The sequence below is a fragment of the Musca autumnalis genome, unplaced genomic scaffold (genome assembly GCF_047663935.1).
Source record: "Musca autumnalis isolate F117 unplaced genomic scaffold, ASM4766393v1 scaffold_2, whole genome shotgun sequence".
Classification (NCBI taxonomy): Eukaryota; Metazoa; Arthropoda; class Insecta; order Diptera; family Muscidae; genus Musca; species Musca autumnalis.
The window spans coordinates 35,871,849-35,889,560 of NW_027411755.1; the positions used below are offsets into that span (position 1 = coordinate 35,871,849).

The following is a 17,712-nucleotide window of genomic DNA, read 5'->3' on the forward strand; positions in this document are numbered from 1 at the left end:
ATCCACGTTAATGAAGAAATGAAAATGAAAAAATATTTTTTTTTGATAAATCCACGTTAATGAAAAATATTTTTTAATAAATCCACGTTAATGAAAAACTATTTTTTAATAAATCCACGTTAATAAAAAAATATTTTTTAATAAATCCACGTTAATAAAAAAATATTTTTTAATAAATCCACGTTAATGAAAAACTATTTTTTAATAAATCCACGCGAATAAAAAAATATTTTTAAATAAATCCACGTTAATGAAAAAATATTTTTTAATAAATCCACGTTAATGAAAAAATATTTTTTAATAAATCCACGTTAATGAAAAAATATTTTTAATAAATCCACGTTAATGAAAAAAAAAATTTTAATAAATCCACGTTAATGAAAAAAATCTATTTTAACAAATCCGCGATAATTAATAATATATTTAAAAAAATAAAGTTAATGAAAAATATATTTTTTAAAATCTACGTTAATGAGAAAATATGTATTTAAGGGTCCATGTTTATGGAAAAAATATTCATTAAGAATTCAAGTTACTTGCAAAAATATATGTTAAAATAGTTGTTTTTAATTCACGTTTTTAAAAAGTACCCTTTAAAAATATTTTATAAAAAAATTCTACAAAAAATCGTAGTTATGGTGTATCTTAAAACATCTTTACGTTATTCCTTTTAATTTTCTCATTTATTTCCTAAAGGATTCTGAAACTATTTTCTCGTTTACACAGAATAAAATAGGTAATTACGGTCACAGTTGTACATAATTTCTTCATATTCTTGGAAATTTTTGATTAAGTTCTGCCTTGATAATGCGTATATTATTCAGAGTCCTTTCAGGAAAGGATTCCATGAAGACTTGTGGACATTTTAACACTTTTCTTAATTTCAGGAAAACCAATTAGTTTTTTATAGTTTAAGTGTTGTTAAAGGTCTTCTTGTCGTATCTGTGGCTTAATTACTTCCTTTAGCAAAGAGAGACTTTTAGTAAAACCATTTTTCCAAGAATAACATGTTACTCTTCGGTGTTAGCACAAGGAGGAGTTACAATGGAATTGAAACATCAAAAACTAGTAGAAGGAATTAACAAATTTAATATTTATTTTTAAATTGCTTTTAGAAACCACAAAACACAAATTAAAAATTAATGCTGATTGTTCTTCAAAAGATGATTTTAAATTAGATTTCATTTGCTTAACTCGTTTCATTTTAAATTAACAAAGCATATTTAAAATAACAACGTGAAAAATCCCCTCAATTCCCTCCCGCCGCCCTACTAGGCCCATTGATGGTGCATAACATCCACAAATACCGTACGTGAATGCATTGTTCCGTACGCATGAATGACCTGTTCATTTTCCAAAATCATATACAGAGCAAATATAAACGCCGCCATGCCAAAGAATATTGTGAACGATGGACGCAGTTCATAGCCATTGAGAGAGAAACCAAAAATCGTGACACATTCAACAATTACCATGAAATAGAATGCGGTGGTCGTATTATCGGTCAATGAATACTGGATGGACATCGAAACATGAAATGAAAAAACACACACACACACATGCTCAATTTTATTGTCAAATGCTGGCAACTTCCACATCATTTCATCCTTTGCCAGCCAAAACTTACCACATGATCTGTGCCGAAACATACCGAGAACAACATAACCGGCAGTGCTGAGTAGGCTATAAAGAGCACAGTGCCCATGACAAACCCCAAAGCCATTTCGCGATAATCATTCTCCATTAATGTCACTATAAAAATGCCTTCTATTTTTGGGATATTCGTGCCGTGCGACGGATGGGTATTGGGAAATGAAAACGCGATTCAGGCACGAACGAGTGTCGATTTTAACGGTGTAACTTACCCACAAAGACATAACTGAAGGGAAATGCCAGAATCAATATGTCATCATTATCCATGTTAAAGAAATAATTTAAAAACTGCCAAAGAATGCAGCAAATTTCCAAATCAATAATATTGAAAATGGCGAAGCCGATTATCAGACCCCAAAGGGAGAGTAGCTGGAGTTAAAAAGAAAAAATTGGCAGAATGATTGCACGTATAAATGCAACGATTATGGCTAAAATATTTACTTAAATATTAGTAAATTAAATTAAACAAGTAAAAAAGTGTCAGTCGGCTTTGCCGACAGATATATACCCTCAGCCAGCGTGAAGTGAAACTTTCACCTACGGGCTGATCGATGTATTTAAGGTCTCTTCAGAGTTTTGTGGCCCTTTTTGGACATTTGAACTTGCCGACAATTATGGATTAGGAATTAACTGCACTAAGACACAAATGTTGAACCTTTGTGGGGGAGGACCCTTAGGGAGGACCGATATGGTCCATTTTAGAAATTAAACAAAATTTTGACAAAATATTAGTAGATCCAAAGTTTGGACCAAAATGGTTGCCCCATTCAAGTGATATTGTCCTAGCATTTTAGTGACATTTTTTAAATATTGGGCAGAAGTACCGAAAGTTGTGGACCAATATTGCCCATGAAACTAAGTTTGGATATAATATGACGAAGACCAAATGTTGGACTAAATCGGTTGAACAGTTCGAGAGTTATCGTGCTCTCCGACAGTCACATATGGTGACATAGGGATTTTTTTCCCTAAGAAATATGAACCTGCCCCCGAAAAAACTTTTATCATCCTAATGGAGGTAGCGAATGCAAATAGCTTCAACAAAAATCAAAGTGAGTCGAGAGCAGGTCATAAAGTGAACCTATACGAAATTGTGTGTGAGAGGTAGCCGAAGGAGTAGACAAATATAGTCCATATTCGAACCTGATCTATATCTGGTAGATATATTAGGATGTGCAAAGTATAGATTACATCGGTCACTCCCTTCAAAAGTTATCGTGCGCACAATTTTTCCGAACATTTTTCAACTTTTGTGGGGGAGGTACCTGAAGGAGTGGACCGATATGGCTTATCTTCGAATTTATGTTTGGACAAAATATTACGAAGTCCAAATTTTGGACCGAATTGGCAGATCCGTTCGAGAGTAATCTTGCGCTCCACCCACTACACACGGTCTCATAGGGGCTTTTTGCAGCTTTCAGGCCATTTTCTCAGGAAGTATGAACTTGCCCCTGATGAAACTTACAGCGTCGTATGGGGGGCAGTGAATACAAGTTGCTACAACAAAAATCAAAGCGATTCGAGAGCAGGTCCTAAAGTGAACCTCAGGTCCTTGAACCTCATCTAAGTCTAGTAGAAATTTCACGACGTGCAAAGAGTTATCGTGAGCACAAATTTTCCGAACATTTCCGAACTTTTGTGGGAGAGGTACCGGAAGGAGTGGACCATCTTCGAACTTGAACTAAGTTTGGACAAAATATTACGAAAGCCAAATTTTGGACCGAATCGGTTGATCCGTTCGAGAGTTATCGTGCGCTCCAGCCAGACAGACAGACAGACAGGCGGACGGACATGGCTAAATCAACTCCAAATTGTCTGAAACACATTTCGTCCAAACATACTTGGGGTCTAAAACCATTATTTCGTAAGCATAATTGCTGAGGGTATAAATATGGAAAAATATAAATAAAATATTTTTCGATTCTCGTGTAGTTTTTAAAAAATATTTTTTTGATTATCTTGGATTTTTAAAAAAATATTTTTGCGATACTCGTGGATTTTTTAAAAACTATCTTTTCGATACTAAAATATTTTTTACTATACTTGAAAAAATAGTTTTTAAAAAAACAACGAGCGTGGAAATGGGAAAATAACAATTTTTTAAAAATTCACCAGTATCGAAAAAATATTTTTTAAACATTCACCAGTATCGAAAAAACATTTTTTAAAAAACTCAAGAGTATCTAAAAAATATTTTTTAAAATTTTTTTAAATTTTCGGGTATCGAAAAGATATTTTTTAAAAAATCCACGAGTGTCCAAAAAATATATTTTAAAAAATCTACGAGTATCTAAAATATATTTTTAAAAAATCCACGAGTATCGAGTATATTTTTTAAACAATCCACGAGTATCGAAAACATATTTTTTAAACAATCCACAACCTTTTAATGACCTTCAGCTAAAACATCATCTACCAAAATTTAAACTCAACAGGTCAACAATAACTATAAACCAACATATTTGAAAAAATATTTTTTAAAAAATCAACAAATATTAAAAAATATTTTTTAAAAAATGAAAGAGTTTTAAGAAAATATTTAAAAAAAAATCATGAGTGTTAAAAAATATGTTTTAAAAAATCCACGAGTATTAGAAAAATATCTTAAAAAAAATCCACAAGTAATAAAAAATATTATTTTAAAAATCCACTAGTATTAAAAAACATTTAAAAAAACCAAGCCTAATGAAACATTTTTTTAAAAAAATCCACGAGTATCGAAAAGTATTTTTTAAAAAAACCACATGTATAAAAAAAATATTTTTAAAAAAATCCACGAGTAGCGAAAAGTATTTTTAAAAAATCCACAAGTATAAAAAAATATTTTTAAAAAAATCCACGAGTATCGAAAAGTATTTTTTAAAAAATCCACAAGTATAAAAAAAATATTTTTAAAAAAATCCAGGGGTATTGAAAACATATTTTTTAAAAAATCCACCAGTATCGAAAAAATATTTTTTAAAAAATCCACGAGAATCGAAAAAATATTTTTTTAAAAAAAATCACGAGAATTAATTTTTTTTTTTTTAAATTCACGAGTATCGAAAAAAATTGTTTAAAAAATCCCCGAGTATTACAAAAATATTTGAGTATCGAAAAGATATTTTTTTAAAAAATCCACCTGTATCGGAAAAATATTTTTTAAAAAATCCAAGTGTATTGAAAATATACTTTTTTAAAAAATTTACGAGTATCGAAAACATAATTTTTTAAAAATTCATGAGTATCAAAAAAAATAATTTTTAAACAATCCACGAGTATCGAAAACATATTTTTTAAACAATCCACGAGTATCGAAAACATATTTTTTAAAAAAATCCACTAGTATGACAAAAATATTTTTTAAAAAAATCCACGAGTATTACAAAAATATTTGGAAAAATATTTTTAAAAAAATCCACGAGTATTACAAAAATATTTTTAAAAAAAATCCACGAGCATTACAAAAATATTTGAAAAAATATTTTTAAACAAATCCACGAGTATTATTAAGTATATAAAATTATTTTTTAACAAGTAAAAAGTCGTTAAGTTCGGCAGGGCCGAACTTTTTATACCCTCCACCATAAAATAGTCTTAATTAAAATGGAATAATTAGGGTCCTTTCACAATTTTAGGTGTAACAACTTTTCGACAATGGATAGACTCCTACTCCCTCCCACTATTGCTTAAATTACACTGTGAACACAAATGTTGGGGCAGCGATAATTCCTTTTGGAGATGAAAGCCCTTGGTGTGTGTATGTTAAAAACCCCGAAGGACAGAGGCGCCGTGAGTCGAACTTCCGCGTTATGGCGTGATGAAGTTTTTGCAAGAGACCCTGTAAGCCATCATGAATTAGCATTATATCTTTGTTTGTTGTTTTTGTAGAGCACTTAAGCAACAGTGAACAAAGATACAACACTAATTCCTGATGGCCCACAGGGTCTTTAACAAAAATTTTATCACGCCATAACGTGGAAGTTCGACTCACGGCGGATCTGTCCTTGGGGATTCATAATATACTCACCAAGGCCTTTCTTCCCCAAGAGGAATTTTCCGTGCCCCAGACTTTCACCTCCATTTTGTTGCACAGTGTTATCTAATCTAATCCAATCTAAAACCAGTAGGGAAAGACCAAAGTCGGGCGGGGCCGACTATGTAATACCAGTCGAAATATGTAAACATGGACCTATCTTAACAATTTTAAGTGGCGAAATTTCGTGGCCACTGGGAACCACATATGTAAAATTTCAGCTAGTTCAAGCAAAAAATGTGGCTAAGATCCCTAAAATACCTTAAATCGGGAGGTATCGTTATATGGGGACTATACCGAACCGTGGACCTATCTTGACAATTTTTAGTGGAGCAATTTCGCGGCCATTGAGAACCTCAAATGTAAAATTTCAGCTAGTTTGGGCAAAAAATGTGGCTAAGATCCATAAAATACCTTAAATCGGGAGGTATCGTTATATGGGGACTATACCGAACCGTGGACCTATCTTGACATTTTTTAGTGGAGCAATTTCGCGGCCATTGGGAACCTTAAATGTAAAATTTCAGCTGGTTTGGGCAACAAATGCGGCTAAGATCCTTAAATACCTTAAATTGGGAGGTACCGTTATATGGGGGCTATACCAAAACATGGACCTATGTTGACGATGTTTGGTGGAGATGTTTCATGACCACTGAGAACCTCAAATGACAAATTACAGCTAGTTCGGTTAAATATTGTAACTAAAATGCTCAAAATACCGAAAATCGGGAGGTACGGTTATAAGGGGGCCATACCAAAACATGGACCTATGTTGACGATGTTTGGTGGAGATGTTTCATGACCACTGAGAACCTCAAATGTCAAATTGCAGTTAGTTCGGTTACAAATTGTGGCTAAAATTCTCAAAATACCGAAAATCGGGAGGTACCGTTATATGGGGTCTATACCAAAACATGGACCTATGCCCATATCCTATGGGATATAAGTTTGTTGATCACTAGGAACCCTAAGTGCCAAATTATAGCTAATTCGGTCTGCAAATGTGGCGAAGAACGTCAAAATACCTCAAATCCGGAGATACCGTTATATGGGGGCTATACCAAAGAGTGGATCGATATAGCCCATCTTCGAACTTGACCTGCCTATGGAAAAAATAACCTCGGGTGCAAAATTTCAGCACTCTATCTCAATTATTGCGGATGCTAGAGTGATTACAACAGACGGACAGAGGGACATGGCTAGATCGTCTTAGAATTTTATCCTGATCAAGAATATATATACTTTATAGGGTCGCAAATGATTCGATGTGTTACAAACGGAATGACAAACTTAATATACCCTCCATACTATGGTGGAGGATATAAAAATTACACAAGTAATAAAACATATTTTTTTAAAAAATCCACGATTATAAAAAGACATATTTTAAAAAACAGAGCCTATTGAAAAATATTTTTTAAAAAAATCCCCGAGTATCGAAAAAAGTATTAAAAAATATTTTTTAAAAAATCCACCAGTATTAATTTTTTTTTTTTTAAATACACGGGTATTAATGTATATTTTTAAAAGAAAAAATATTTTTTAAAAAACCCAGGGGTGTTAAAAAACATTTAAAAAAATCCAAGAGTATTAAAAAAATATTTTTTAAAAATCCCCGAGTATCGAAAAAATACTTTTTAAAAAATCCGCAAGCATCGAAAAAATTTTTTAACAATCGTAGATTTTATCGAAAAATATTTTTTAGAAAACCCACGATTATCGAAAAAAAATTTTTTACAAAACCCACGATTATCGAAAAAACTTTTTTTAGAAAACCCACGATTATCGAAAAAATATTTTTTAGATAACCCACGATTATCGAAAAAATATTTTTTTAAAAAATAAACGAGTACGAAAAAATATTTTTTTTAAAAAATACACGAGTACGAAAAAATATTTTTTTAACGAATCCACGAGTATCGAAAAAATATTTTTAAATTTGAAAACAACAAATATGAGATTAAACTCGACTTACATACAAATCGAAAAAAATATTTAAAAAAAAAAACGAGTATCGAAAAATATTTTTTAGAAACCCCACGATTGTCGAAAAAATATTTTTTAGAAACCCCACGATTGTCGAAAAAATATTTTTTAAAAAATCCACGATTATCGAAAATATATTTTTTAAAAAATCCACGAGCATCGAAAAAACATTTTTTAAAAAAATCCACGAGCATCGAAAATATATTTTTAACAAATCCACGAGTATCGAAAATATATTTTTAACAAATCCACGAGTATCGAAAAAATATTTTTTTAAAAATCCACGAGTATAAAAAAAATATTTTTTAAAAAATTCAAGAGTATCGAAAAAATATTTTTTAAACAATCCACGGGTATCAAAAACATATTTTTTTAAAAAAATCGACGAGTATTACATATTTATTTGGAAAAGTATTTTTTGAAAAATCCACGAAAATTAAAAAATATTTTTTTAAGAAATGAATGAGTATTAACAAATATTTTTTTAAAAAATATACTAGTAATAAAAAATATTTTTTAAAAAATCCATTAGTATTAAAAGAAACATTTTAATAAACCAAGGCTATTAAAAAATATTTTTTTAAAAAAAACCACGAGTATCAAAAACATATTTTTTAAAAAATCAGCGAGTATCAAATTTTTTTTTAAAAAATCAACGAGTATAGAAAAAATACTTTTCACAAAATCCACGAGTATTAAAAATATGTTAAAAAATCCATGAGTATTAAAAAATATTTTCAAAAAATCGACAAGTATTAAAAAAATATTTTTCAAAAAATCAACGAGCATAAAAGAATTGTTTTCAAAAAATCCACCAGTATTAAAAAATATTTTTTAGAAAAGCCACGAGTATTAGGAAATATTTTTTAAAAAATCCAAGAGTATTAAAAAAATATTTTTTAAAAATCCACGAGTTTAAAAATAATATTTATTAAAAAATACACGGGTATTAAAAAATATTTTTAAAAAAATCGACGAGTATTGAAAAAATATTTTTTTAAAAAACCCAGGGGTTTTAAAATATATTTAAAAAAAAATTCCATGAGTATAAACAAACAATTTTTTAAAAAATCCACGAGTATCGAAAAAATGCTTTTTATAGAATCCACGAGTATTGAAAAAATATTTTTTAAAAAATCCACGAGTATTAAAAAAATATTTTTTAAAAAATCCACGAGTATTAAAAAAATATTTTTTAAAAAATCAACGAGTATTAAAAAAATATTTTTTAAAAAATCCACGAGTATTAAAAAAATATTTTTTAAAAAATCCACAAGTATTAAAAATATATTTTTTAAAAAATCCACGAGTATTAAAAAAATATTTTTTAAAAAATCCACGAGTATTAAAATAATATTTTTTAAAAAATCCACGAGTATTATTGAAACGATATTTTTTAAAAAGTTCAAGAGTATTAAAAAATATTTTTTTAAAAAAAAAAATCGCGAGTATTCAAAAAAATACTTTTTAAAAAATCCACGAGTATTAAAAAATATGTTTTAAAAAATCCATGAGTTTAAAAAAATATTTTTTTAAAAATCCACGAGTATTAAAAAATATTTTTTTTAAAAATCCAGGAGTATTGAAAAAAATATTCTTTATAAAATCCACGAGTATTACAAAAATATATATTTTTTTCTTAATTTTTTATTTATTGTTAAAATATTTTTTTGAAAAATCCGCGTATATTGTTAAAGTATTTCTTTATTGGTAAAATGTTTTTTTTTTTTGAAAAAACCACGTTTATCGTTAAAATATTCTTTTGAAAAATCCGCGTTTATCGTTAAGGTATTTTTTAAAAAACCCACGTTTATTGTTTAAGTATTTTATAAAAAATCCAGGTGTTTTGTTCTACTATTTTTTTAAAATATCCACGTTTATTTTTTTATAAAATATCCACGTTAATTTTTTATAAAATATCCACGTTTATTTTTTTTTATAAAATCCACGTTTTTTGTTAAAATATTTTTCAAAAAATGTACCTTTATTGTTAAAATATTTTATAAAAAAAAAACAAATATTTTAAAGATTCTTACCCCATGATTTGTTGGTATCCTTTGCGAATGTGTCAGAAATATTACTAACAAAAGAGCAGATATCCCCAAGACAAAGAAACAGAATAGGGTATATGAATCCAAATCCAAGGTGACCAGTAGCAAGGGGAATGCTAAACAGCTGATACAGGCTATGGGTTTACACCAACCATTTAGTGGGCGCTCATTATTGATGACGGGAATAATTAATGCCAATACAATATAAAGAGGACACTGCAAAGATAAATGAGGATTATTGAAGGAATATACATACATACATGTTACCTACCATTATAATTCTTATTGGAATGGCGTTGGAACTCAACGCCTTTATAGGATTAATGCAATCCCAAAACTGCTGCCATGTTTTGACACTTAAATCCACAGGATTATACAATAAATCAGGATATGAATCACTTTCAATGGATTCTGAGCTACTTGACAAAATATCAAGATCTTTCAAAGTCTTTGGCTTTCGGAAATAGTTCTTCAAGGAGAATCCTCTACATATGACATAGAGTATATAAACGGCCATACTTATATAGGCATGTATGTGGATCATTGGTTGCGATTTGCTATAGTTTGGTTGATTTTCATTTAACATTTCATTATAGACCGCAGCATATAAATATAACCAAGCTATGGTCAGGAAAAACATATCACGTAAAAATATCCTTGCTTTAAAATGAAATCCCCTACGATAGGAGATGAGGCAGAGACCAATTACCCAGCAGGTAAATATTTTACCAAAACTGACGGCATGTAACAAAGAATCGGTTCGGTTATATTCAAAACACACAAAGACCATATGGAGACCATAAGGCAGGGTGAAAAGTAAACCCAAAACAATGCAACCAAAATCATAGCTGGGAATATTCAAATAATTCGCTAATGCAATGGAGTTGGGTAGGAGGCTGAAAGGAACAAAATTTTATGACATATGGGGCGATATTTGGACAGAATACCTACAAATATCTGGCATTCACATAAAGGCTTATGGCATAGAGGAACATAATCATTCCAGCCAATGTCAATGATGACAGATAAGCCATATCCCATGGCAGGACACATTCAAACAGATATAAATAATTGATAAGACTAACCACACCATTACAGCTGCTGGTGTTCTTCACAAATTCACAGGCATCTTTTATATTCTCACTATAGTCCTGAGGCCGATAACAATTTTCTTGCTGGAAATGAATTTTCTTGCTAGAATGAATGTTTGAAGAATATTTCGGGAATGTCTGTCATTTACTTACCTCATCGGTATTTCCCACAAAATCGTAATGTCTTCTGTGTCTGCTTCCGATTCTAAGGAAGTTTTGGATAGATTTATTTTGCATGAATGTCACAATAAATATCTGTTTTTAAATGCTTTGAAATTATAATTAATTAGGGCGGAACGGAAAGTAAGCAAAGGTGGAACATATGACAAAATTATATTTTTCTCAGACATACAAAAATCCACTTTTATTGAAAAAATATTCTTTTAAAAATCTAGTTTTATTGAAAAAATATTTTTAAAAAAATCCAGGTTTATTCGAAAATTAGTATTATTTTTTTTTAAATCCAGGTTTTTTGAAAAACGTTTTGAAAAAGTCCAGGTATGTTGAAAAAAAGTATTAAAAAATATTTTTTTTATTTATTTATTTATTTAATATTTATACTTATAACTAAATTATAAGTATAAAGGAAGTGAAGCCATGACTACAGAGGTCTTAAGCTTACACAATAGTTAATAATTGTACATTTTTATTATACAGTTTAATTTTTTTTTGTATGAAAATTCTTGAAAATATTATATTTTAAATGGAATAATAAAGGTTGCAAGTTTTTAGAAAATTTATAAGAGACTTTTTATTTTCAGTGTTCAAGTTTCTTAGTAAATCCACGAAATTCGTATGTGGCAAGTGCATTCTTTCCAGGGTTTTTAAATTGGGGCATGATACAAAGTGTTGCATATTGGAAGTTATTTGTTTGCACAGAAAACATCGTTTATCTTTTTGCTTGTCGATTATATGATCGTGTGTATGTTTGGTGTAACCTAATCTAAGACGGATTGCCACCACTTCATCTTTTCTTGTCAAAGTTTTGTCTTTTTTAAGGTAGTCTATAATGGAATTTCTATTCGAATTAAGAGTTTTGTACCAGGAGGAGGTCACCTCCCAGATTTCATTACTTTTCATGAGAAAGATTGATCTAAGGAATTTGTTAATATCTGTTGCTGAGAGATTTTCCGTGAGCATCAAAGGTCTGTTAATGGCTGATTTTGCAGTTTTATCTGCTATTTCATTGCCAGTTATGTCTTTATGTCCTGGCACCCAAACGAGTTTGCATTTTGGCATTTATTGGATTAATATATTTCTTATGGACGATATGTAAAATTCGGAGTTATTGAGGTTTGAGATTGAATTTAATGCAGACAAAGAGTCAGTGAATATCACATATTTTTTATTAGATTTTTTGGTGTATTGAAGAGCTTCATGTAATGCTATTACTTCAGATGAAAATGATGAAGAGTAAGCTGGTAAAATGGAGATTTTGACTATATCTGCTTTTTCAATTACATTGAATGATACAGTGTCTTCGTATTTAGAACCGTCTGTATATAAGGGAGTATATCCCTTTAATTTTGTTTGAATAGTATCTAATTCATGTTTATAAAGTTCACTGATTGTATGTTCCTTACGGTACTTTGTTAAGGAAGTATCAATGATTAAAGGATCAAATTTCAAATAGGGTTGGGAAATTTTACTTGGGGTTTTACCGTATGGTATGTTCCATTCATCGCAGAAAGAGACTATGCGATTTAAAACGGAATCTGTTTTCTTAAATATGTTAGTATTTTTTATTCTTTTCAAGAGTAGAGGTATTGGAGACCCGTCATTTATAAGTATTGTTTTAAAAAGCTTGCTAGTATATAGGTCTTTGTAATTTTCAATGGTAGATAAATTGGTTTCAAAAAGCATATTTGATATTTTTGTTGTCCGGTGAGCCCCAAGACACATTCTCAATGCGGAGTTAAAAATTGTTTTTAATTTATTCATATTGCTTTTTGAAGTATTACCATAGAGGTAAATACCATAAACTATTTTGGATAAAATAAGTGGAGTTATCAGTGATACCAAGGATGTAGTACTACAACAAAATTTTTTGTTGGAAAGGCATTTTAAAATGTTTAGTTGTTTATTTAATGACTTTGTTAGTTGCTCAATATGAGTGTTCCACCTATATCGCTTATTGAAAATTATACCTACTATTTTTAGATTGTCTACTGATTGTATGGGCATATTGTTAGATTTTAGTGTAGGTGAACAGTTTTGTTTTCTGCAAATATGTAAATGCTTGCATTTGCTTAAGGAAAGCTCTGCACCAGAGTATTTACACCATTCTTCGATGTCATTCACTAAAGAGTCGATATTAACATCTTGTTTATATTTTCTCCCAAGTTTTTTTATTATAACAAAATCATCAGCATACGCTATGAAATCTAAATTTTTGTGTAATTGTATGGACTGGGCTAGTTTATTATAGGCTATAAGAAACAGAATGACAGAAAGAGGAGATCCTTGAGGAATGCCATTTTCCAATTTCAATGGTTCAGAATAGGAAGTGTTTATTCTGACTCTAATTTGTCTGTTTGTCAAGTAATTACGAATGTAATTATACATTTGAGGTCCAATTTTCCAATCAGCAAGTTGATCTAATACAGTATGCATTCCGACTTTGTCAAAAGCTTTAGCGAAATCAAGGGATACAATTGACAAGTGGCTACTTGTTTGAAGAGCCCTTGTAATGAAGTAGTCTAAATAAATGAGTGGATCAGCTATAGATTTCCCTTTTTAAACCCAAATTGATTACAATTAATTAGATTGTTTGAGTTTACAAACCACCATAATCGGTTGGCTATTATTTTGTCCAGTATTTTTGAACAACATGGATTTAGGGAGATTGGCCGATAGGAGTTAATAGATGTTCTGTCACTGTTGGGTTTTAGAATGGGGATAATTAAGCTAGTCTTGTAAAATTGAGGTATAAATTTAGAAAAGATGTCATTATATAAATTAACAATTCTTATTTTGTTAGAACGAGAAAGGTTGTTAATCATTTTGTACGTTATACCATCTATTCCTGGTGTTTTCCCCTTAAGTCTATTTAAGGCTGTAGAAAATTCTATCATGGATATCTTGCTGTCTATGATCTCAGCACTTTTACAAGGTACCATATGTTTTGGTCCTTGAAGAATTGATTGTTTTGCATTTTGGAATATTTGAGGAAAGTTAGAATCATGTGATAGATTGGACCAATACTTGCAAAACGCGTTTATTCCGCAGAATCTACGAATATTCTTCCAGACTTTATCGGAAGGAGTATGTTGGTTAATTTCTGCTGTGAATTGCTCAATCGATGTTTTTTTAGCAGTTTTAAGTTTTCTTTTATAAATTGCATTGGCTTTTCGATAGTTGACAAGGTTTTCGTTCGTACAATTTCTTTTAAATTTGCAAAAAAGATGATTTCTTTTCTTTTTTAAATCGTTAAGTTCCTGATTCCACCATGGAACAAAGGGTTTGTTTTTATTAATAGGATGTCTAGGAATCGATTCGTTAGCAGATTTAAGAATAATTTTTTGAAGGTTGGCTGCTTCTTTGTTAATATTTGTACTAGTTGGTATTTCCGTACAGTATTTATTGGATAAATCATGATATTGCAACCAATTTGCTTTGTTTGTATTAAATAATGCTTTATGTCGCATGTTATTTTCTACCTTATCCTCAAAAAAGCATGTTGTTAAAATAGGGTAATGATCACTGCCATAAAGGTCAGTATCTATTTCCCAGTTTGAGTGAATGGCTAATGAAGGCGAAGCAATGGTTAAGTCGATATGGGTAAAAGTTTTGTGAGTCGAGAAGTGTGTTGGCGATCCATCGTTAAGAACGATGAGGTTTGTTTGGGTTATGAGTTTGTACCAAGTTTTGCCCTTGCAATTATTTGTTTTGGAACCCCACAAAGAATGCCAGCAATTCATATCCCCAGTTATTAGAAGTGGTTGATATGAAGGCTGATACAGTTGTTCAAGATCTGAGAGTGAATATGATTTGGATGGACTAATGTATGTTGAAAATATTGTAAAAATTTTCTTGGAGAAAATTTTTACAGCTACTGTGTCAAAATTTTCAAAAGTTGCAATATAATTGTGCTGTACAGAGCTATGTATAAGTAGCGCTGAATTTTTAGATTTATATAAAGAGAAATTATTTGGTATCGGTATAGGGTGTGTGTTATTAAAATGTGTCTCCTGTAAAGAGATTATGGTTGGGTTAAATTTTTTAATAAGAGTTTGCAGTTCGCAATAGTTATTGTTGTAACCTTTTATATTCCATTGAAGTATCTTAAGAACCATAACAAGAGAAATAAAATGGACTAAAATGGATTATAGGTAAAAATGAAATACTTATAAAATATAAGAGAACTACAAAACAACAATTTTGTTTGCAATAGTAGAAAATATAATATAAGCAGTATGAGAGAAACTTTTGAGAGTATAGGAGTAATGATATACTGAGAAATAATATGTTATAAGAGATAAGTAGTGCAAATAGTAATAGAAATAAATAACAGTGAGAACAGAATGAGTATGAATATTTATAGATTGAGACATTTAGTGATAAATTGTACTCATAATCGATGGTGGTAACTGCATAAGCAAATGAGTTGGAGAGAATGGTGAGAGACATCAATGTTCCGTTAATGAGAATGGGTGATGTTGTTGTTGTGCTTTTACTCATCAAGATCATTGTTCTCATTATCGTTATTTTTGCAGTGTTTTTTAGCATCATTTGACATAGCAATTTTTAAGTCTTTAATTGTTCTTTTTGAAGTGTTCTTTGGGAGAATCTGTATTTTTTTCTCAGTTGTTTTTTGTACTGGAATTTGAGTGATCGTCTTCTTCGTTGTGTTTATTTTGTCGACTCCTTTTACATTTGTTTCTATTTTGTTTTCTTGTGGTTTTGTGTTGTTTGAACAGCTTGGTTGTTCATCGGTATCATAAGTTATGACTTTACGAGTAACATTTGAAATTGAGACGTTAGATGGATGACGTTGTTTATAAATTTTAACTGCTGTTTTGTTATCAACTTTGTTTAAAGACTTGATGGCTTGAATTTCTTTTTGTTTGAGGAAAACCGGACATTTTCTATCACGTACGGAGTGATTGAAGTCTGGGATATTATTTTCTTCGCAATTTATGCATTTTACTGTGTTCGGACATAATTCTTCTTCAGACAAATGTTCTTCCTCGCAACAAATGTTGCAAATTCTATTGTTCTTGCAATACTTTGAAGAGTGGCCAAAACGTTGGCAGTTGAGGCATATCATGGGCAGTGGGATGTATGGACGAACATTGGCTGTTTCATAGCCAATTTTTAATGAATCCGGGAGAGTGATTGTTGAGAATGTTATTATAACAAGACCTGTTTCCACAAGTTCCTCTTCAACTTTCTTTAGAATCTTCTTTACTTCAATAACGTTCTGCTGCTTTAACTCCGCAAGAATCTCTTCTTCAGAGATACCTCGCAGCCCGTTGCTGTATATGACACCTTTAGTGTAGTTGAGGTAACTATGCTCAGTTACCTTAACTTTGATGTCGGGTGTCAAAGTTATTATTTGAATAAGTTTGGTTGCTTGGGTAGCCGTTTTTGTTTTTATAAGAAGGTCGCCACTTCTCAGCTTTTGACACATTTCAATTTCACCGCAAACACAGTCAATTATTTTTTTTATAAGAAAGGGAGAAACTCCCTTTAATGTTTCTTCACTTTCAATTCTCGACATTAATAAGTATTTTGGACCGGCAGATAATATTCTTAATACTTTGTTATTGTCTAATTCGAATTGTAAATTGGATGATTGTTTTACAACTTGTTTGCTCATTGTGAAAATATGAGTGTAATAGATGAGAGACAATAGTAAACAGACGTTCGCACAGGTTAACAGTCGAAATGAGACTTAATATTTTTTTTAAAAAATTCAGGTTTATTGAAAAAATATTTTTTTAAGAACCCAGGTTTATTAAAAAAAATATTTTTTAAAAAAATCTAAGTTTATTGAAAAAATAAATTTTAATAAATCTATATTTAATGAAAAATATTTTTTTTTAAAAATCCAGGTTTATTGAAAAAATATTATTTTAAAAATAAAGGTTTATTGAAAAAATATTTTTTAAAAAATCCAGATTTATTGAAAAAATATTTTTTTAAAAATCTAGGTTTATTGAAAAATTTTTTTTTTTTTTAAATCCAGGTTTATTGAAAAAATATTTTTTAAAAAATCCAGGATTATTAAAAAAAATATTTTAAAAAATGTACGTCCATTCAAAAAAAAAGTCTAGGTATGTCGAGAAAATAAATTTTCAAAAAAATCCTTGTTTACTGATTTTTGTTTTTAAAACCCAGGTTTACGAGCATTGGAAAAGTATTTTTTAAAAGATTCAGGTATAGTGGAAAATTGTTTTTTTAAAAAACCCAGCTTTTTTGAAAAAATATGTTTTAAAAAATCCAGTATTATTGCCAAGGAGTTTATAAAAAATGCACGACTAGTGAAAAAAACAGTTTTTAAAAAAATCCACGACTAGGGAAAAATGGTTTTTTAAAAAATCCAAGTCTGTTGCATTTTTTTTAAAATCCAAGTCTGTTGGATTTTTTTTTTTAAATCCACGACTAGTGAAAAATGGTTTTTTAAAAAATCCAAGTCTGTTGCATTTTTTTTAAAATCCAAGTCTGTTGGAATTTTTTTTTTTAAATCCACGACTAGTGAAAAGTGGTTTTTTAAAAAAATCCAAGTCTGTTGCATTTTTTTTAAAATCCAAGTCTGTTGGAATTTTTTTTTTTTAAATCCACGACTAGTGAAAAATGGCTTTTTAAAAATCCATGTCTGTTGGATTTTTTCTTTAAATCCACGTTTATTGAGAAACATTTTTTTTAAAATCCACGTTTATTGAGAAACGTTTTTTTTTTTAAATCCACGTTT

At 29.7% G+C, this 17,712-nt stretch overlaps 2 protein-coding genes across 2 annotated transcripts; both read right to left on the minus strand.

Annotated features, from left to right (window-relative positions):
* Positions 1-1,149: 1,149 nt before the first annotated feature.
* On the minus strand, positions 1,150-11,049 carry LOC141392211 (uncharacterized). The gene is made up of 7 exons (XM_073965165.1): positions 10,950-11,049; positions 10,657-10,899; positions 9,977-10,601; positions 9,691-9,921; positions 1,866-2,022; positions 1,628-1,764; positions 1,150-1,514 (listed from the first exon to the last, which is right to left on the minus strand). The coding sequence occupies exons 1-7, from the start codon at positions 10,952-10,954 to the stop codon at positions 1,272-1,274; spliced, it is 1,641 nt and encodes a 546-aa protein (XP_073821266.1). The 5' UTR covers positions 10,955-11,049; the 3' UTR covers positions 1,150-1,271.
* A 4,300-nt stretch (positions 11,050-15,349) lies between these two features.
* Positions 15,350-16,617, minus strand: LOC141392212 (uncharacterized). The gene is made up of 2 exons (XM_073965166.1): positions 15,670-16,617; positions 15,350-15,385 (listed from the first exon to the last, which is right to left on the minus strand). The coding sequence occupies exons 1-2, from the start codon at positions 16,615-16,617 to the stop codon at positions 15,350-15,352; spliced, it is 984 nt and encodes a 327-aa protein (XP_073821267.1).
* Positions 16,618-17,712: the final 1,095 nt, after the last annotated feature.